Source organism: Ixodes scapularis, unplaced genomic scaffold (assembly GCF_016920785.2).
Source record: "Ixodes scapularis isolate PalLabHiFi unplaced genomic scaffold, ASM1692078v2 PGA_scaffold8__174_contigs__length_109621045, whole genome shotgun sequence".
Classification (NCBI taxonomy): Eukaryota; Metazoa; Arthropoda; class Arachnida; order Ixodida; family Ixodidae; genus Ixodes; species Ixodes scapularis.
Window position 1 is genome coordinate 107,681,733 of NW_024609883.1, and position 22,169 is coordinate 107,703,901.

General features: G+C 46.2%; 1 protein-coding gene across 4 annotated transcripts; it reads right to left on the reverse strand.

Moving 5' to 3' along the window:
* Positions 1-533: 533 nt before the first annotated feature.
* Positions 534-17,763, reverse strand: LOC8034684 (methyl-CpG-binding domain protein 4). Of its 4 annotated transcripts, none has more exons than XM_040499697.2 (8): positions 17,591-17,748; positions 17,068-17,132; positions 16,753-16,865; positions 15,276-15,652; positions 10,446-10,730; positions 7,824-7,973; positions 2,111-2,214; positions 534-785 (listed from the first exon to the last, which is right to left on the reverse strand). In XM_040499697.2, exons 2-8 carry the CDS (start codon positions 17,119-17,121, stop codon positions 720-722), a joined length of 1,149 nt encoding a protein of 382 aa, XP_040355631.2. In that variant the 5' UTR covers positions 17,122-17,132; positions 17,591-17,748; the 3' UTR covers positions 534-719. The 4 variants fall into 4 exon arrangements, with proteins under 4 accessions (XP_040355631.2, XP_040062932.2, XP_029833233.3 ...); XM_040206998.3 differs by having other exon boundaries at positions 16,753-16,874; XM_029977373.4 differs by lacking the exons at positions 534-785; positions 2,111-2,214; positions 7,824-7,973; positions 10,446-10,730 and having other exon boundaries at positions 11,989-15,652; positions 17,591-17,763.
* Positions 17,764-22,169: the final 4,406 nt, after the last annotated feature.

The window sequence follows — 22,169 nt, forward strand, 5'->3', positions numbered from 1 at the left end:
ATTCGGCGGTGAGGAGGATTGTCCTTAAATTCATTAGGCAGCTGAGGAAGCCAGAATAGAACCTGTTCCTCAGTACGAAATTTTGGGAGTGCAAAGCCACTGAAGAACAATCAGTCTAAAATATATTGCTAGAACACTTGGGCATGATGGTGTGTGATTCATGTAAAACGTAACACCTCGCTCTAGGCTGGGATTTACTAAACGGCACCTGCTTAGAAGAAGCTTGCCAGCAAAGCTAACTGTTTACTATACGTAGTCACTCACTGACAGAATGAGAACAACATGGCATCTTGTACGAACATCCGGCCTCCAGCACGTGCTCGTTGCCTTTTGCCGTGATCAAGCTGCACGCGCACACTCGATGCTCGTTAGACACCCAAGCGCTTGGTAGGAACCTTGCGCTGGAGGTGGGGAAACTGCACCCTGTCCTTGCTATTCTTATCCTGTCAGTAACTAATGAGTTCAGACAAGAGTACTATCTGCCTGCCAACATAAACATCTTGTCCATGTAAAGGGACTCCTGAGAGTGCGGCTCACGAAAGACAGGTTTAATGGATGTAAAAGATTGGCAAGACTGAGCTTGCAAAGCATGAATAGGACTTGAAAGACCAAGTTTGTATTAAAAGCTAAAAATATCCCCCCCTTTTGCTGTCCCAAAGGGAACTAAGACTTGGAGATCAAAATAAGGTAGTTAAAACAGATGTCCGGGGAGTTTCTGGTCAGCTGCAGCCTTGTGCCTTGAGCCAAGCATGATATTTGTTGAGCATGTGGTCGTCTGGGGTCACCTGTTGAAGGACGGGAAATCAGACGGCATCATGCATGTGAGACGAAGTACAGAATTTAAAATAGATAAAAAGATGGAGCTCGCTGCAATTTTCCTTTTAAGCATGCAGGAGTTAAAGCGCAACTCCACTCAATTTAGAAAATTTCGGGATAATTAGTGATTTCGCATTAAAAAGCCCTAGTAAAAGACACTACATTGTTTGCTTCACAAAAAATGGCTATATTTTTAAAATCTAATTTTAAACACGAGCGGAAATTGAAACTTTGGCTCCGTCCAACAACATTGGCCTCGGGCCACCAAGAACATAGCCATCACTTGGTACAAGATGTCACGTGATCTCTCTCTCTCAACTCTACTCAACGACGGGCGGGATTGGGGCGGGCGTGTGCCAGGCGCGAGTGTCGTCTGCACCGCACTCTTCGCCACGTTTTGGAGTCTATGACATTCGACAACGTCAGCACAACTGAGGCATAAGTCTGCGCACGTGGTGTCCGTAGTCTGGACGAAACTCCGAGAGACAATAATCACAAACGGTGAGACGTTGACGGCGGTAACGGCGAGAACACGGCGGGGTGACCGGACGGCTCCCAAGAGGTGCGCTGCGCAGGCGCGTTACGCCAATCGTGTGGACACCGTTGAGCGCCGAGAGGATCATCCCCTACACTCACCCAGAGAAGTAAAAACAAGCAAAAGGGGGCAGTGGTGATGACGTTTAGCTCAATGTTGGCTGCGCTCATGCCGTAGCCTTGACTGTGCTTTTAGTTTCGCCCGCTCGAGTCAGCCGATTTTGGCAACCTGGCGAGTTGCAAAGTTTGCCCGACCGTTTAAGAAACATTGAGACAGAACTGCGTCGTAATATTTGACGTGTAATCTTCCTAGGCAATACTGAAGAGGACTGCATTGTTTTTCAAAACCAAAAATGAAGCGGAGTTGCACTTTAAGTTACTGCCATTTTCAACCATGATGCGGAATATGCAACAGAAAAACAAGCAATACTTAATCGTTATCTCCATGGTAAGTTACAGTGCCGATGCATGAGGAACTGATATTTGAGGTTTGTTTAAAGTGGGTGAGATTCGTTTGGCCCTTCTTTTAGTTTAAAACGGACTGCCCTGCATTCCCCCGAATGTGGCGTATCCACAGGGCCATAAAATTCAAAATTTCTTTTTCTTGTTATTTTATAAAGTTTTATCTCGCAAGGTTCCACTACAATCGGCTAAAAAGAAAGAAAAACAACCTTAAGTGTTCTTCCCCAGTTCTCCGCCTCGTTTAAACAAAGTGAAACCCAAAGGTCCTTTCCAAAGACTGCTCTTGCCAAGAACCCACCTTGGCCCATTCCTTGATGCAGAAGATTCGGTAGGAGTCGTTGCCGTACTTGCCGATGCCGTGCAACTCGCTAGGGTACCTCCAGTCCCGTGTCAGGTACTCCTCTGCATCCGTAGGTCACTTAAGAACCTAGCCGCAACGTAGGTCTCTACCACTTCATCTAGGAACCTCGTAAGGCAACCGTGCTCAGACGAAGTAGTGAAGTAGTTACTAGAGTGGCTTAAGGTGATCAGAGTCCTCGTGTCAAAGGAACACCGCCATTCTCACTGGAATCAACACTTGCTTGAGAACGAAGTGCTACTATGGACACATTCCAGGCACTGTAGTGCTACTGGGCATGGTGCAGTTTAAGGTGCCTTCATGTGCACTTTGCTTAGAATAATCACACCAGACGAGGCACTTCTTTTTTTTTTTTTTTTTTTTTTTGCCCCGGAGCACATAAAAAAATGTCTTCCGGCACTAACTCTCGGCATACACCATGTTATCACGGCATTTTATTTCCGGCTATTTCTCTGCCCATGTCATCAGTGTTGGAACTTATAAAGAGTGGAATCATTATAAACAGAACACTGAGGCACTCCAGCAGAGCTCAGCCAAAGCAAGGGCACAGTGTCACCTCTCACTCAACAATGCTTTTGAGGCACTTTCTGAGGAAATGACATCCCCCACTAAAGTAGATCAGTACTTTTGAAAATTAAACGTTTCGGCAAAAATTTGCCTGGTTAGGTGAGTATAGACCAACACGCGGCCCTGACGTCATGCAGCTGCGGTGGCGCTGTCGACGGCATTGCGCATGCGCAGACTCTTCACTTCATGCGAATTTGGGTTCTGTGCACGCGCAGTGCCCACACCTTGTGTGGGCAAACGCGGGCTTGTTTGTAAACAGCGTGTCGGTCTATTAAAAAAAGGAGCTGGAGGTACCATGGCCTGCTCGGTCGCTTGTTCATGGGTGACTTATTTGGCTGGGTCTTTCTCTTCTCCTTGTCGCTCTCATTAAAATCGTCTTCTTTTTGTGACTTCTCGAAGTCCGTGAATATGACTGCTTGGGAAGATACCTATCGACCGGTTCAGGTTATTCTTGGTATGCTGGATAGGCCATGACTCTAAATAGAGACGTTCCTTCCAGTTTCTTTCGGTGTCCAGCACAAAACCGCTGTCGAAGTCGATGGCGTGGTTGTTCTTTTTTGCATGTTCCACTAGAGCGTTTCCTTGTATGTCCTTTTTTTACATCATATTTGTGTTTGCGTAGGCGTTCGGGGAGGTTCTTGGCTTCCCCCCCAAATGAGGCATTGCAGTCGGCGCGAGGAATACGATAAACAAGGCCTTGGGCTTTTTCTTTTGGATGACAATCTTTTGGAAGAGGGAGATGATGGCCAAAGGTCGAGACAGGCTTGTGTGTCACTGCTATGCCACATTGTTTGAGCACGGGTGAGAACTTAGCTTGTGCCTCTGGGGTACGGGACGCACATGCAACTGGAGGGATGGGTTTTGTCGGCACTATTTCGACATGCCATCACAGAGTATTCCACAGACAAGGCACTTAAAGAGGAAGTTGATATTATAGAACGGGACCTTAAAAAAACGCATATCCAACAAGATTCGTCAACTATATCTACAGGAAGCTTCGTCACCCATCTGCAGTTGAGAAAACCCATCCCTCCAGCCGCACGTGCGTCCCGTACCTCAGAGGCACGAGCTAAGTTCTTACCCGTGCTCTCAAACCATACGGCATAGCAGTGACACACAAGCCTGTCTCAACCTTTGGCCATCATCCATCATCTCCCTCTTCCAAAAGATTGTCATAGAAAAAAAAAGCCCAAGGCCTTGTCATACCCCTGGCGCCGACTGCAATGCCTCATATATGGGGGGAACTTCCCAGAACGTCTATGCAGACATAAATATGATATAAAAAAGAACATACAAGGAAACATTCTACCAGAACATGCAGAAAAGAACAACCATGTCATTGACTTCGACAACAGTTTTGTACTGGACACCGAAAGAAACTGGAAAAAACATCTCTATTTAGAGTCATGGCATAATTCAGCATACAAAGAACAACCTGAACCGGACGATCGGTGCCCTCCCAAGCAGTTATATTCACGGGCTTCAAGGAGTCACAAGAAGAAGAAGATTTTAACGGCAGCGACAAAAAGAAGAGAAAGATGAACATTCAGCCAAATAAGTCACCTGTAAACAAGCGACCGAGCAAGCTGTGAAACGTCGGGCTGTTTGAACACAGTTGGTTCGAGTACCTCCAGCTTCTTTTTATTAGTCCCTTTTCTAAGATGCACGGTAGCTTTTCTCACTTCCGAGAAATATTTGCGATAAAAAGTTGGCATTAAACCAACATTTAGTCAAAAAAAAAAAAAAAGCGAGATTGCAGGAAAGCATCTGAGCGGCATATTGCAAGGGCCTCAGCCAAAGTGAAACATGCTTCAGCTAAAGTGACTATAGTGCTGAGCAGAGTAGCAACTGAGTGTTGGGACGTTAACATATAAAAGGGTGCCTGAAAAAAAAAAAAAAAAATATACAGGGTTTTTTTCACCGCAAAAATAAACTAGGCATCGCCGAACGCTCATTTTCTGCCCAAAAGTAACGCGAGAGGTCCGAACCAGGTGCCAAAGTTTCAGCATGAACCAATATTTTATTCAAAAGTGATTTTCTGAAAATTTCAATGGAAAAGTGGGACCCATTTTTGCCCGTTTTCGGTTTCTGGCGTTATAGAGCCCCATGTATTCGAGAGCTCTGTCCGCCACTGTTTTTCCATTGAAATTTTCAGAAAATCACTTGTAACTTTTGAATAAAATATTGGTTTGTGCTGAAACTTTGGCATCTGGTGAGGACCTCTAGCACTACCTTTAAGCGGTAAATGAGCGCTCGGTGATGGATAGTTTATTTTCAAAGTAAAAAAAAAACAACCCTGCAAATTTTTTTGGGTGGGGGTCACCCAATACATTGTTATATACATTCCATTTTTTACCTAGCGTACAATACTATCAAAGCTACTGGTGCAAGCGTGTGGTTCCGCCTTGCTTCTCATTAGTGCAAAAGCACATGCAGGTGAACTGCAGGACCACGCCCCATGCCCGTACCAGCAGTTTTGACAGCGTTGTACACTAACCATGAAATGAAGCGCAGCATCTGTCCGTCCCGACTCCTGTCGTCTCTGCTAGGGATGTCGCGAACCACCCTAGGTTCGATTTCGAAAGGTTTCGACATTTGCGAAGCGAACTAAGGTTCGATTTCGAAAATTTTCGATATTTTCGTACCGACCGAGGTTCGATTTCGAAAAATTCGCAACTTTTGTCTACAGCGGAGTTTCGAATTCGAAAATTTCGAAGCTTTCACGGTTTCTAAAATTTCGAATTCGAATGTTTCGAATATTTTTTACTTCAGGTTCGATAAATTCGAAGATTTCGAAATTCTTTGTAAAAGAAATTCGAAAACTTCGAACGCTTCGAATTTTTATAGACATGAAGTTCGAACAATTAGAAGATTTCGAATTTCTTTCTGCATAAAGTTCGAAAAGTTTGAAGGATTCGATTCTCTTTTAACGCTAAATTAAAAAAAAAAAAAAAAAAAAAAACTTTGAAGATTTTGAATTTCTTTCTAATCCAAGTTTTCAAAGTTCGAAGTCCGATTTTCAAGTTTTTCTACAGTTTCAGTTTCAAATAACGTTTTCACGACTCACTGGTTTTCACAAAATCAAGTTGAGAAAAGTTAGGGTGTGATATCTAGATTCTGCGAAGTTGGTCAGGCAATTAAATGAGACGACGAGTGTCCCGGACGTGCTAGAATATTTGCCAGTGCAGAATTGTGACCGCCAGCCCCCCGGGGGGGGGGGGGGGGGGGTCTTTAACCTGCATCACGCAGTAGTGATTGCGCGAACACACTGTTTTATGAGACTCATCCAGTTCGAAACGGCCAGGGGCGAGCAGGAGGTTGAGGCTCAGAAAAACCTTGAAGCGACCTGGCAAACTAGCTCGCCACCCCTTGCACGCTGGTAGTAATCCGATCCGATGCTTATTTTAATCTGAAATTATTTATGCATATGTATAGCTACTGTCGCTCTTCACTGTATAAAAGGTTGCGTAGATGGTCATTGTTAGAAACTCGTTGTCAGAAGGCACTGCTCGTCACATGCTTAGTGGTTCGGAAGTTCAAAGCTGTCTTTTCAACCTAAACACTTGTGCCCATAAAAAAAAAAAAAAATAATAAATGCGGGAATAAAAAGCAGGAAAACAAAAAAACTATCAAGAATTCGTTGGAAGTGTTCTATTCTTGCTTATTCAGAGGTTCAGAACTTCGAAACAAGTTTCTTTTACCAAAATGTGTACAAGCTAAAAGAAACACGTCCCAGAAACGTGAAGCGAAAAAAAAAAAAAAAAAGTTTTCTTTTAATGACGTGCTGAACTTGAACACTACTAGAAATCTTCTGCCATGCGTTAATTTATTCCTTAGCGTGAAAAAACAATAAATATATTATTTTGTATTCTGCAGATGGCAATGATATGTACTGTCTGTGGTGTTAATTTAAATGCGATACCTCAAACAACTTAGACGAAAATAAATATCAAGTTTAGGTCATAATTGCATGCAGATACATGTTTGGACATTTCTTCGAAACTCACGTTGAATAACAATAATCACATCTTAAGACGCAACTTACCTAGGCTATACATAGATCATTTTTAAAAAAGTATAACATATCTACTATAAATAGCTCCGGCTGCAGCGTGCTTCAAATCTGGCACAAACGATAATCGTCAAAAACCCGTCGTCCGTCCTCGCCCCTTCGGGGATTTATTTCTTTAAACCTAAGCATGCCAGAACATTGAAATAAATGACATTGTCTTTCGTAAGGAACGCAGCACCGCGCGTAAAAGTTCGAGAAAAAAAAAATTACGAATGTACCCCACTACTTGAAATCAAATGAAACCGTCCGCCGGTCTTTCGAAGTTCGACGAGCGTCGAACTTTTACCCTAAAAGTTCGAAGTTCGTCGAACTTCTGACTTTTCAGAAATCGAAAGTTCGAAACCTTTCGAATCCTCTTGATAAATAAGTTCGAAATTTCGAAATTCATCGAATTTTTTGGTCAGTGAAGTTCGAAAGTTCGACAGGCATCGAACCTTGCAGCGCAATAAGTTCGGAAGTTCGAAAAAGATCGAACTTATTAGCGTAATAAGTTCGACGGTTCGAAAAGCGTCGAACTTCTTAGCTTAACAAGTTCGAAAATTCGACCTCCGTCGAATTTTACGATATAAACAATTCGAAAAATCGAAATCTTTCGAACCTTTCGAACCGCTTGATTCGATCATCGAAACTTCGATTCGAAAAAAGTTCGCGGCATCCCTAGTCTCTGCCACTTCCATACACTCTGCAGTTGATTGCTCTATGCGCTTAGTGCAGTTTAATTTCTTCACGGTGTTCCGTCGGCAGAGCCTCGTGTACCTCTCGGTGTGGTGCAATCATCGGCTTTGCGCGTGGCTTGCTACATGACGTCATTGGGGCTTGTTGGTGGTTATTCCTATCCAGTTCTTGGTGAGAACAAACAAATTCGACAATGCAAAATGTAAGCTGCAAAAGCGCGCTAGGCTGCATGGTCAGCAGGATGGCCACCGATGGGGACGTCAGTGCCAGCCGTGAATCAAGCTGCATGATTCGGCACTTCCAGTGAGCGGTGCTAGTTCTCCCGACGCAGTGATGTACCTGAGAAGCGGCGTATGATAGCTGCCCTCTTGTTGTGGAGTCCCAGCGGCTGGAGCAGCTCGGCAATGTCTTGAATGGGGGCTTGGAGGACCGATTCGGCGGTTGGGTACAAGCCCAAGAACTTCCAGATCAGCGGCACTGCCGCTTTACCTGCATTCCGACGCCATCGTAAGTAAAGCGAGGGTTTGATACTGGTGCACATTCTGAATCACAGATGCAAGTAGCAGAACTTGCAAGCTCCTGCCCTCGTTTCCTTGCCGTAGTAAGCATTACAGGTTATTTTATGGGAAGACTATCACTGAGATAGATTAAAATAGGAATAAATTAAAAAAGAGACCAAAGTGCCGTCAATGCAAGATGCAAGTAAAACATTGGGAATAATGTATGGAGAAGGAACTTGCACAAACATCTTTTGAAAGATGTCCATTAAAATGTTTGTGACTCACTTTGCTGCCAACTGCTTTGATTCTGCTGGACCAATGCAGCATTTGCACGAGTCTTCCATCAACAAAAATCAGCATCTTTTTGTAAAAAAGGCGTCCATTAAAAATGTTTGAACTCGTTCGGAGTCACAATTGTAAATTAACGCTTCGGCTTCTCTGCAGTACTGCTGTGCAATGTAGTGAAGGGACCATGATGAAACTGGTGAACACACCTCGGGAGGAGTGTGACCTGTGGGTTCGGTTTTAACCGAAAAACAAAGCTACATGTATGCCGAAACGGTGTTGGTGATAATGCGTTGCAAGTAATGGCGTTACCGGTGACACATTTTTGCGGTCCCATATTACCACGCTCGTTGCATTTTCAACAATAGCGGATAACGCACTAATGTTACTTGGGTAACATAGTTACGTTACTCGTTACATCTTCTTCCAAGACAAAGAAATTTAACTTCAATTTTTGTCTGTGTTTCTAGGCGCAAAGTTTTATGAATTCTTCATTCATTCCACATACTTTCAACATTTTGCCTCTCTTCCCCACACATACAGTCCCACTTTAGAAAAACCTTGTCAAAACAAACATTTTAATTCATGAATAAAAAAGTAACGTGCATTACTTTTTATCAGTAACGGTGACACATTATATTGAGGAAACATAAACCGGTAACGCATTCCGTTTATTTGCAAGTGACGAGTAACATATTTCGTTATTTTTCTTTCGGTACAACACTGCCGAATTCATTTTTCAAAATCCGAAGGTGTGCATGGAGCGGTAAGGCACAGCTAGCGAGCCATATTAGGCCAATCACTTAGTGCTCAAAATTTTACTCTTTAATACGGCATTTGCAGGCTCCCATGTGATAACACCACAATAAAAAGTACAAAATGTGTTTTTTCTTATTTCCCGCCAGGTGATTTAATATGGTGTCAGGAGACTACGCAATAAATATTTTGCTTCAAAGTCGCGCAGATATATATTTAATAAAGCCAAAAAACTCGACTGCTCTAAGCCGAAACACGAGCACGGAGGCTCGTGGTTGGAAGTCACGTGACTACACCCAACTGCATTTTTTTTTCTCCGCTTCTCCAGTGTGTGAAGCAGATGACGACGACGACGACAAATTTGCCTGCATCGTTTGTCTGTTTCTTACTTATATCCCTTCCGCTCGATGTTCTGTGCTTGAAGATTGATTGGCCGGTATCATGAACGACAGTTCCGAATCGCAACGTTGGTTCGTCACGTGCTGCCATCACGTCATCTAGCCCGCAGTACGCTGCCGTATCGAGAATGACGTATACATGTACTTCCTGCGATCTGTGCATTATTTTTTTTTTTTCGATCAATGTATTTGCAACTTTTTGGAGGCAACAAAAATGGGGTTCAAATTCTTTTCTATTTTTAATATTGAATGTGTGCCTTAGATGGCCCACGACTTGGGATATATTTGGTACACATAATTTGAATGTTACGTGACCATTGAAAAGAGAGAGAGCGCGACTGCAACCGGCCAATTCTCAACCGGCTGCTTTGGGACGGAAAGAAAACAAATTTCGACCCGTAAACTGTGTTCTGGGTAGTTGGACTCTTATTGGTCAAGCTCAAATAAAAACCTCGGCGAGTATAAGTAACCTGTCAGTGCCCCTTTAATTGGATACAACCATAATAACCACCAAATACTATTCACGTAAAAAACAGAAAATCCAAGCAGAAACCACATGGTTTTGGGTCAAATGAAGATTTTGCACTTACCACCTAAAGAAGCCGGTAAGCTTGCATGTGCATACATATTCACCATAAAACAAGTAATGTATCTTAATACTACGAATACAGTTGAGAGACAAAATGTGCAGTGTGTTTTGAGCAGAGCTGAGTGAACGTGAGACAGTGTCGTGTGACGTGGTGTAATGTGACACCGCGACCAACCATGTGATCATGTCACATGATATTACATGTGAAACAACGCATTAGGTGCGATGTGACATCATTGTGTCACACAATGTTACATGCAACGTGATGTTACACATGATGCGACGCTACGACGTCGCATCATGCCGTCACGTGTTGTTCTTTGTGATGTTGCATCGCATTTCCTCTAAAACTAACATATTCTGCATCAAAAAGAAATTGGCCAAATTTGAAAAGGAAAAAAGAAATATTTCATTATGGGGGGACTCAGCCTACCAGTGGTTCGGTTGAGGAAGATGGTGGCCACCAGAAGTTTCCAGGGGTCATGGTAGAGGCTCTCTTGCACAAGTCCATAGGGCGACTTGGGAGGCACCCAGGGCTGCCCAGAGAGCTTTGGCGGCTGCAGTCCCCTTGAGCCAAAATAGGGACTCTTTTTCCCCCTCCCGGGGACAACCAGAACACCGTCTGAAGAACCCTGTTTCAGGCGCCCCCTCAGGCGCGTCACGGCTCTCGTGCTTGGAGGCTCCCCCACAGACTGGCTCGCTTCTTCGAGACAGTTTGCTGCGAAACAAAGACAAAGAATAAATGCATCTGAATTCTATGGATAAGGTAGGAGACAAAGCGGGCTTTGAGCTGTGCGGTTAGTTGTCGCTATTGTTACACAATCGCTTAAACCAGCGAATGGGAGTGAGGCAAGTGATAGTGATCAGCTGACGTCATGTCACAAGATGACATCAAGTGAATGTGTCACCCAAATGATATTACATGGCCATGCTATGCAAAAAATCTGTGCACCGTCACTCTGCTGACCTCGCGTGGCAACTGTTTGGTAAATTTTGCAAGGGACTATAGCGGATTGTTGTTCGTGCGACAGGTTTTTTGACGCCCTTCTGTTCATTTTGTACAAACTAGCTGTGCAATACATTTTGTTAAAACACTTCACCAATCAACACTCCTAAAGAATGTGGTGCAGCGATCCTGCTGAGCAAGGACTTGCCAAGACTGAAACTACAACCTTGCACAGAGAAACCAAGTTGGGATGTGCGCCACCATGTTGTGCAGAGTCTGGCTTCGTTAGGTGAATGTTTACGAGCTGTGGACCATAGCAAAGCAGCCAATGACCTCCTTATTGGGATCAGTAACCCGATTTCGACCTTGGCAGCTAAAGACGAAGCAGTCACTAGACCACCGACGCAGCATCCATGCCGGTTGATCCTTCCATAGTGGGCACAAAAGTTAGCATCGTGTGGCATTCTTTTGGTACCCTTATTTTTAGCCAGAACAATGCATCCATGTGTCGGGGTTTGTTAAGTCTTGGTCTAAACAATCCATGGCCCCGACTTTTATTAGGGCATTAGTGAGCCTGTCCATGAAAACAGACATGCCAAGTTACTGAGCTCGGATTGATGCAGCCAACCTCAAAGGTTTTGGCGCATTCTACGAGCAGATCCCATCAAACTTGCACCTCGTCAGCAACAAAACGCATTGCTTCAGGTTTTCTGCGGGTTCCAAGTTGTATATCCACAGAGGTGTGGAAATAACTCCCGTTATCGAAATGTGAACGGAGAAATCTGTGCCACCTACCTTCGACAATCAAGGCGATAGGGTCCCTCCCGTGTTTGTCCTCGCTGGAAGCTTGCACTGCACTTTGCGTCGACGCCGAATTGCACGAACGACCGTCACTTCCACGACTGATCGTACGTACGAGCACACAGCGTATGCAAGTTTGCACACAGTTGGTAGAGCTTAGAGAATGCAGAACCTGAACTTCAGACTGTACGGCCTGCAGTTTCAAAGCGCAGAAAAAATGGACCCAGTCTGTGATAATGGCGAGCTTTATTGTCGAAGGATGATGGTGAGGTATACATGTGGGACAGGCAGATAGAGAGGGGCAGAGAATGACGACAGGATAGCAAACGGGCTCGCCCGAAACTCGAGCAGAGTGGAACAGGAACCAAACAAAAAATCTATCCGCTCTTCCGCGCGTCCCGGACAGATGCCGTCAACACGCTTTCGAGATGGGTTAAAAAAAGAAGCGAACATGCACGACAGCTTTGTACACTGCAGTCTTGATTCGAGAAGAGCGCAATTCTCGGAAGGTGCAACTAACTGCGAGCGCTATTATACAACCAGTGAGATGAAGGGGGGCGGGCAATGGCGACTATGCACGCAGCACATGCTCAATGGTTATGCTATGTACACCTTTGTACAGCGGCGTCTTCCACCATTTTTTTTAAATAGTTTTTGCAGACATGCGCACGACCTTCCGGCGTACCCATCATCAAAGGCATTTGGATTCGGGCATCAACTTATAAAAACGAGCTCTTTATTAAAAAATGAAGGGTCCGAGGCACACCGAAGGTTTGGAACCTTCCGAGGGCACGTCTCGCTTGACTCGGGTAAAAGCCAACTCCACACCATTTCGGCTTATTCGGACATTCAGCACCGGTTAAACAAGATTGGCTGCGCAACCTTCGCATAAACCGTGAAGCTTCTAAAATCTGTCTCTCCGACAGCACGAGCAACACAAAGATGTCGGATGAATGAGCCAGACGTGGCACTTGCTCAATATCCAACTGGAGGCTGCCTACTGTAAAAATATAGCCGGACAAAACCAGTTCGAAAATGTAACGGGTGCCGCCGCGTCAAGTGGCTAACTGTTCCACCCAGACAGCACATTAGGGGTTCTAAGCAATCAAGTGTACAATGTACGAATCAAGCTGGAGCAATGAATCGCACATGTGCAGCATCTTTAAAAAAACTCAAGTGCAACCAGTCCCGACGGTTGACCGGAAATGGAGAAAGCATTGCCAGCACCTCTTCGACAGACTGCCCCCGCACTCGTTTTTCCGAGACACTGCTGGTCATGTGGAAAACTATGCCTCGAATCGTAAAATGTGAACGGATGATTGCGAGAGCTCTGACGCAGGCCGCTCGCATCGTGTGCCGAGGATCTTTCCAACGAAATTCAAGAAATTTGCAGTTTTCGAACGGTACATCTTCGAAGGGACATTTTTTTTTTTTTTTTTACCTGGGAGGGAAGGGAGGGGGCCTAAAGGTTTACTAAAGCAGATTACAACTTCATCTCTTTATGGCTCTCACATGGTTTAACTACCCCTCAATCTAAAAATTCACAAAGTACTCCCATCTGTAGATTATGTTGGAGCCATAAAAAGACAAAATCAGAAGTCCCTTTAGTGTGCTTTCAATACTTGCACCGCTCGAAATCATACAACATAGTCTAACAATCAGTTTTCAATCGTATTGGGTTCACTTGCAGAAGCTGAAACCCGTTTAAGTCAGCCTTTAAATGCAATGCGTCATATTGAAAGCTTCGTGCCAAGACCGGTGCACCACACCCGCAGAGTTGGAGGGGAATCGTCACGATTACTTTAGCAGGTTGTCGTTCCCGTGAGTGACCCAAGTTAGTAGCGAATGAACTGGCCGCCGCCACTGCAGAAACGCAAAAAACCGTCGCCATGAACAACAGAGATCGGGATAAGGTCACATTCCAGTTGCAGTTTTCGTTAAAAACGCAAGAAAAAAGCAAACCCTGCGTGCCAAAAAAAGGGAACGAGAGGGCCCATGCGCGGCGACCGCGCTGCACGTGCAAACCAGCAAAATACGACAACGGGACAAAACGCTCCAACCGTTGGCGCGCTCAGCTGGTTGCAGTCGCTAACAGACCATCCTCCGCAGAGTCACAGTTCTCACTCGGGCGACTGGTTCTTCGTCGGCGCCTCTGCGCAGGAGGCTCGGGGCTTGTGGCGCCACCCGCGGCGACGTCGTGCGTCGCGGAGCGGCTGCGCTTCCGCGTCTGGGCACCTCCGTGCTGAGGCTGCTGCTGTTGAAGCTGCTGTCGTCTCCGTGAGAGGTCAATCTCTTCTTCTTCAGGATTCTTGGTGTAGCTGTGTTCGATCATGTGCGGAAAGAGTTCGTAGAGTGTGCTGTGGGGCCGCGGTTGCTCCGGCGGGGGCGTCGGCAACCTGTCCTCCTCGAACGCCGCTTCTGCGGTGGCTTCCTTCGCTGCAACGGGGTCTTCCACGGGTGCTTCTTCGTCCGCCACCTGGTTCTCGCCGTGTGCTGGGTCCTCCTCCTCTGCCTGGGAGGGTTCAGTCGGCGATGCCTCGCCAGGCACTTCCGGCACTCTTGCGGTGGCCGCGGCCTCCTCCATTTCGGCAGCGGAGGCTTGTAAAAGCCTTTCTTCCTCTTTAGCCTTTCTGATTGCCTGCCTTTTACTTTTTTCCCTTACGACCTTCTGTGCCGTGCCTTTTTCCGTGGCGATCTTGGTCTTATCCTTCTTTGCGTCCGTTGCCTCGGAGGCGGGCGGGGCATCCACAAGTTCGGCATCGACCGCCGTTTCCGCTCGTTGGTTCGAGACCGTCCCCGATTGCTCGGGACGTTCAGCCTCCTCTTTAGACTGCGGCTCTGCGTCATCTTTAGGCTCCACCTTCTTTTTCTTGTTCCTCACCTTCTCCTTTTGCCCTGCCCCTTTCGGCTCCACCTTCTCTTTTCTCTGCTCCGTCTTCTGCTTTTGCTCAGCTTTCTTCTGGTCTACCCTTTCCTTTTGTACCGCCTTGTTTTGCTCCACTTTCTTCTTTTTCTCGCCCTTCTTCTGCTCGGCCTCCTTCTGCTCCGCTTTCTTCAGCTCCGCTTTCTCTTTCTGATGTGACTTCTTCGAGTCCGCCTTTTCCTTTTGCTCCACCTCCTCCTTCGGTGTCGCCTTCTTTTCGGCCCCTCCCACTTTCCCCTTGCCCGCCGGCTTCCGCTCCAACCGGTCGAACTCTTTGAAGAGAAGGTCCTCCACCTCGACCAACTTGCGTTTCCGGCTACGCCCCCCTTCTGCCTTGGCCGCCGCCTCCTTTTTGCCGGGAAGCTCCTCCTTCTCGGTGGCCGCCGCCTCCTTCTTGGTGGCTGCATTCTCTTTCTCCGTGCTCTTAGGCGCCTCCACCTTGGGGGCTTCGACGGTCACCTTTTCCGGCTCCTCCTCCTCCTCGCTCCGCGGCAAAGCTGCTTTGTCACCTTCCCTCTCGCTTTTGTTCTCCGAATAGTTTTTGAGAATGCGCTTTTTCGGAGAAGTGAAGTTGAGACGCACGACCAACTTACGACCATGACGCTGACCGGACGGTGTCTTGGGGGCCGCCGCCGCAGCCTTCTTGACGGTAGACGGCCGCTTGACGTCCTTCTTAGCCGTGACCTCCTTTCTGGCCGCTGCATCCTTTTTCGCAGTCGCGTCCTTTTTGGCAGTCGTGTCCTTTTTGGCCATGGTGTCCCTCTTGGCAGTGACATCCTTTTTAGCCGTCGCCTGTTTTTTGGTAGCCAGGGTGGTTTTGGGAGTAGCCTTTGGGGTGACCGGGGCAGATATCTGCCCCTTGGTCAGTCCCTTGACGGTGAAGTCAAAGTTCGACAGGGGTAGTGGGCTGCCGACCTTCTCCAGGTGGGCCTGCAGCTCGTTGCGCGACCGGAACTTCTTTCCCTCGGGGCTGCGAGAGAGTTTGAAATCTTGCGTCAGGCACACGCTTCGACAGATACCGGCCTCGGATGTTCCCTCTGAATCAGATGGCTCTTACAGAACATTTCTTGCCGACTAACTCCCAGCCATTACACGGGCCACTGTCAGGCCAAGGTGACCTTCGTCATTTGGTCGAGAGCATCGACATGCCCCAGTGGAAGACCGAGGATTCATTTTGACCGTCTGGGGATTCTTTTAACGTGCAGCCGAAATCTCGGTTACGCGGCGCTTTTCTGCAATAAGCCTCCGTCAGACTGCGGGGACCTTGGCTGGGATTCGAACCTGCCATCTGGGAACCAGTAGCAACTATCGAGGCGGCTAAGAAAAGCTTTAGGAATAACGGTCCGTTTATAAATGTGAGGAATGATAATACATTGAAGCACGTTAGGAAACGTCATCGATAAACGTTCCATTATATTAATGGCTTCACTGACACTTCCCGAGACACAGACCACATATGTAGGTGCATATGACACCAAGAAATCGAATTTGTTTTTCGTGATGCAATCTCAACAGCAGTACCCTCTAGGACAATCTTATAGGAATGTGGTACTCCACGAGAAACAAACATTTTTTTTTTGGGTAAGTTAACTAGGTAGTTTGTTACTATGGTACCTGAAACGCATCTCCGACTAGTATGTTTACCTCGTCCCAAAAAGTGGTCCCTGGACTTCCGCCTGGTGACGTCAGACAAGTGTGACATTACCACACTTGTTCCGCCACAGGCGGCTCTTTAGCTTGACAGTCCACCAATGCTTTGGCAGCTAGGAGTTGGGACGCCGCAGCAACAGCAACACTCGCATCCACTCGTACTTTGAGCCAGCCTTTCCACAACCAACCGCCAGGATATAACAGCGACAGCATGACACTCCGGGTTTTGCGAGGTCATTTTGTTGCCACTTGGGACCCCTTTGATTTATGGCCGGGATAGGACACTAAACTCACCAGTTAGGGACCCGTTCTAGGCACCATACTAAGGAATTCCACCAAACTGCGAGACGAGTCATCTACCAAACTGCTTCGGCCGTCTTGATAGTGTACGGCAGAACCGAAGCGAAGTAAGCTGCCCACCTGAAGATGTAGACGTCAAACTTTCCAGCCGAGCGGCCAGCCTGGCGTTGTGTCACCTTCCGGTACCATCCAGGGGGCAGGTTCGGGTCATCAAACATGGCAGGACTGTCCTTCTGGGAAGACTAACCCCGTGTTAGTGGCCTGGGTCACCAACCAACGGTTCGGGGTGCACAAACGCGCAGGCACGCGTCAGTGTCGGCGCTCAACCTTGTAGGGTGCTGGCAGACTGCCACGCTACCGTCGCCTGCCAACGCGGGCAAGGCCGCTGCGTCGACACCGACGCGTCCCTCTGCGACTCCCTTCCCGCGGCATTACCTCCGTCGTGAAGGTAGGCTCGGCGTGGTCGTCGTCCCGCGATGCCGTCTCCATCTTCGGGATCCCTGCGATACAAAGACCGCGGACAGACTGTCAGAAGCCGGGCACACCTCTCGCGGCCTCTCGCACAAGCTCATTCGGGTTCGTACGGAATTTTCAGGGTAGCGATACTGCAGAGAAACACAGGGCGCCGTTTGGCGCGGTGAAAGTGGCAGCGCCGTTGGCGCTACGGCTCTGGTGAGGCTTGCAGCGCATACGTTATCCAAACGACGGCGCTACCGCCAGGTATGGTGCAGCCTTAACCGTACACACGGTGAATAAGGAGCATGGGCAGTGCGAACGAGGTAGCTCCGTGCAAAGAAGTTTAAAATCGGTCTGTGTGCGCGTGTTGCTGATCGCCTGGGATCGGCCAAAAAGGATAGCCCAGAAAAACGCGGGCAAGAGCGCGCGACGCGACGCGCAACAAACAAGGGACGGGGAGTCGGCGCTCGTGACTGTCGTCGCATGCGGGAACTTCACTTACGGTCGCAGCGGCGAAAAAAGGTATTCTCAGCCGGAACGGGTTGTCCTCGAGAGCTTGGAATCAGGAAATGCGCGCAATATTAGTCGTTAAACTCAAAATTCATCCGTGTCAACAAATTTTCCATTGTGGAAAACGGCACCAATTTTAAAGCTAAAATTGACGGCTCCTATTTCTTCTCAAGAGCTGGCCGTTACGCGATAAAAATGACAAAGGACTCGCACTGCGGCGCTAGTAAGCTAACTTTTCTACAACGTAATTTTTGTAATTGTATAACGTAATTTTGTAATTGTATAACAACTTATTTTAGCAAACATGAAAGTTTAATATTTTATAAATTGTGCAGCTTACCTTTAAACATTTTAGTTTGGTCTGTAGATTTTGTTGAGAATGTTTTGGCTTATAATTTTATCAAAATGCACAACTAATTACATAACAACTTAAACGAGCAAATCAATATTTACATGTTTGTTGTGAGTTTGTTTAAGTTTTTCTCTTATTTTTGTGTTGATTTCCTAATTTCATCGGCTTATGAACACCCACTGAACGTCTGTCGGCAACACTGCTATTTTTTGTTTTGGTTTTTGCATGTTGTTTTGGAGGTTCTAAAGCGTTTCTGACCGCGATGTTCCCCTGCGTTAAACTGTTTTGGACGTGTGTCGCATTCGTTAATGGCTCAGTTCGATAGTTTTAAACCTTCGTCTGATTGCACTGTTTTCGGCCAAGAAGTTCCCATGTCGTTGCCGTCGAGACGGTTGCAGCAGTAGCGGACCGAGTGATTCAAGATGAAGTCGAATGGCCTGTGCCTCCAGTTTCCCCGACATCCGATGTCAAGCTCGCGCTTGGAAATTCGCCTCCGACACATCCAGAACACTAGCGACGACGTTGTTTCTCCAGTGGTGCCTGACAGTGCCACCCACGAGCGAAGGATGGCCGTAGTGATGCGGCCTGACAGCGGCAATCAATGCTTATAAATTGTCTATAAAAATGCCATTGAAAAAAAAAAAAAAAAAAAAAAATGTTACAGGGTTTTAAGCGCATGCCTCTTTGCTCTCGGTTTTTTCTTTTATTCATCATGCAGGATTGAATTGCTACTAATAATATAAAACATTATTTGCAGCTGGGGTTGTGGCTTGTTCCTTGAGAAGATAGAAACAAGTATTGCAGGCAACAATTGATATTACTTGAGAGTACCTTGTAGACAGCTCTTTTCAGAAATCCAGTGTCTGCCTCAATACGTAACTTTGCGATTTATTTTCTACCTCATAGTAATTTTTGCTCCGCAAAAATTATCTACGCATTGCCCAACATTCGTTCTCCACCCAAAGGTAGCGCTACCCATCCAAACCATATGTAAAAGTTTCAGAACTAACCGCTACCTCAGTTGATAGTTCTAAGTGATTTTCTAAAAATTTTAATGGGTAAATGGCCCCATTTTCGGTAACTGGCACCATTCAGCTGAAACACGTCTGCCGTCATTTTCCCATTAAAAATTTCAGAAAATCGCTCATAACATTTGAAAAAAAGATAACGTTTAGCACATGGTTGAAAAAACCCCGAGACTGCGGGTAAACGACACAACACTAAAAAGTCTCTAGTGTTGTGTCGTTTACCCGCAGTCTCGGGGTTTTTTCAACCATGTGCAATGTACACCAGCTCGTTTGCGCCCTTACTTTGTGTTCATAACGTTTAGTTCTGAAACTTTGGCATTTGGATAAAACTGCTAACGCTACATTTGGCTAGAAAATGAGTGATCGGCGATGCATACGGTAGTTTCTTTTTGTGGTGAAAGAAATCCTGTAAGCTTTTTTTGGGGGACAACCTGTATATATGGCAAAAAGCGAATGTCGGCTTGCAATTGCCTGTTCCTGTCTGCTGAGACTTCAAATGGCTTCAATTTTCGCTCGTCAAACAAACCTTTCTTTTTTTCTTTCAGTTGAACACCATACTACCGCTGCCTTGAAGCTCCAGTGACGTCCCATTTTTTTCTTTCTGAGACCCATTCTTTCATACGTTATATTGTTTGACAGAATGCATCTGCTGATGGGCTTGCCAGAAGATGTGGGCTTCGTGAGCTATTCATCTAGAACTTTTGAATGTCACAAGCCGTCAGTTGCTTCTTAGGTGCTTTACCTTGCAAGTGAATCCTTGATTTTGTGCTTGTTACCTTCTTTCAGCAGCTCTTTTTAGACTGCTTCATTCTTACATTAACCACATTCTTAGCTTGCTACAAGTTCCACTATTGCATGTATGCATAACTAACTCTGCCTTGAGATGATTATCGTACCAAAGGAAGCTGTATAGCAGTCACTGTTCAAGTTGCATTTAAGTTCATCTGCCACGAGGAAAGGGCACTCACATTATGGCAATCTAATTTCTTGAATATGCAACCAAGATATGCCATTATTAATGCATCAAAGTCGAGATACAATTATTTCCAGTCGAGATTAAAAAAGAAAGTAAAAACATTTGTCGTGCATCCCTTTTTGTAAGCGGTTAGAATGCTCTCAGCCGCATTAATGTGCTGGAGCCTAAGTCCTCAAACTGGGTTCCCCAGAGTTTGGTTCTCCAAGCACCAAGATTTCCTCCCCCGTCCCTGTCCCCAAGTTGCAAGTTCTATTTCTAACATTGCATTCCTAAATCGATGGAGGATGGAAACTTCCCGATATTCATTGACTTCAAACGAAAGAAACACACAAAAGGACGAAACAGACGACAGCTTTCGTGTGTCGTCTGATATTGTTGAAGCATTCTCCCTGTTTTTAAGAGTAAATTCTCATAATTTTAAATACGAGAAAATTCTCATCCACTACCTTCATTTATTCTCTCTATCTCTCTCATATTCTTTAAAAATAGAAATCTTGCCACTATTTAGAAAAGGAAATTTTTATACTTGTAAGAGGAGATTTTCTTTATATTTATAAAAAGAGAACTCGCCCCATATTTTTAACAAAAGAGATTCTCCCTATATTTATAAGAAAAGAGAATTATCATATTTTAAAGAGAAAATTCTTCCCATATTTTTCAAGAAAAGTGGGAAATCTCCCCATATTAAAAAAAAAAAAGGTTCTCCCTGTTTTTTCAAAAGAGGAAATTATTTTCTAGAAGAGTGACTTTTCGAAAGAGTGGGAAGTCGCACGATGCCCACAGATTGGCCCACACGTGCACAAGTTGCTTGGTTTTGTCGCGTGACGCCCCAGTCTGGTTGCGCGCAGGCTGGAGGCCGGCGGACATCCCCCGAAAACGCCCCGGGCCGCTGGCGTGCGGCCAGTGCGACTTCACGACCAACGTGGAGGGCAAGCTGCGCCTGCACCAGCGGTGCCACGCGGCCGGCAGACGTACCTTCCGGTGCTCCCTGTGCCGCACGGCCTTCACCACCAAGGCCACGCTGATGCGCCACATGCGCATGCACACGGGGGAGCGCCCCTTCCGGTGCCACTTCTGCAGCAAGGCCTTTGTGGACGGCGGCCACCTCACCAGGCACCTGCGCACCCACACCGGGGAGCGGCCCTTCGGGTGCCCGCTCTGCGAGGCCACCTTCAAGCGCAAGGACCACGTCACTGTTCACCTCAGGACGCACTCGGTCCAGCTTGCGTCCATCTGAGCTTCGAGGGAGCCGTCTGCAGGGCATTTCCGAGCGCCATTCGGTCATTAAAAGAAAGAAGGAACCTTAGAAATAAATTAACGGATCGATTCCAATTAAACTTTTACGCAGGTGTTTTCGGGCGGTGCAGTTATCACACTCATATTTTACGAGTGTAGGTTTTCAGAAAACAATTTCAGCCTAAAAACTCCTGTTTTTTTTGTGTTTTTTTACAGCGGAGCTGTTAAGGTCTTGTTTCTCCAGTTTTATGTCCATGGACAAAGAAATCTCAACAACCCTCTCGACAGCTATCACCATCTATGAACAACAACCAGACAACCGGCTTGCCGGTTGTCTGGTTGCCACTGTCGTTCATAGATGGCGGCACATAGTACAGCTCGGCTGCTCTTCCTTCTTCACCAGAGTGGAAAGGCTGAAAGTTTTCTATGTACAGGGAGGAAAACAATGAAAAAATGTCTGGTTGATGCTGCAACTTGCAGATGGCGGAAAATTAAAAAAACAAAAAGTGAAAGCTTTCTTGAAATTTGAAAGCAGATTCAGCAGGTTTGAATGTGTGGGGTAGGTAGCAGCATGAACCGAACGGTTTATATAATTTCCCTCTCTGCAGGAAAACAAACGGGAGTTTTAGGCTTAAATTTTTTTTTTCTGAAGACCTACACTCATGAAATTTTAGTACAATAAACGCACCACCTAAGAACAGTCTCTTGAAAAGTTCCAATGCACTTTATTCGTTGGTTTATCTATAAAAATAATGTTTGCACCCGAATAGCGCTCGGAAACAGCCCGTGTACACCGTTTCGTTTTAAGTAAGAGCGAAGCTGTAGCTCTTCTAATATACCGAGCAAGCGGACACTGAAAATTTGGGGATAATCTCGAAAAACTAAGGGGTGGGCACTTGTTGGGTCCAAGAGCAAAAATGCAGAAGGGGCACACGATAGGGTGGGCTTCACTGCTTCACACCGGTGCGCTTTGAGAAGT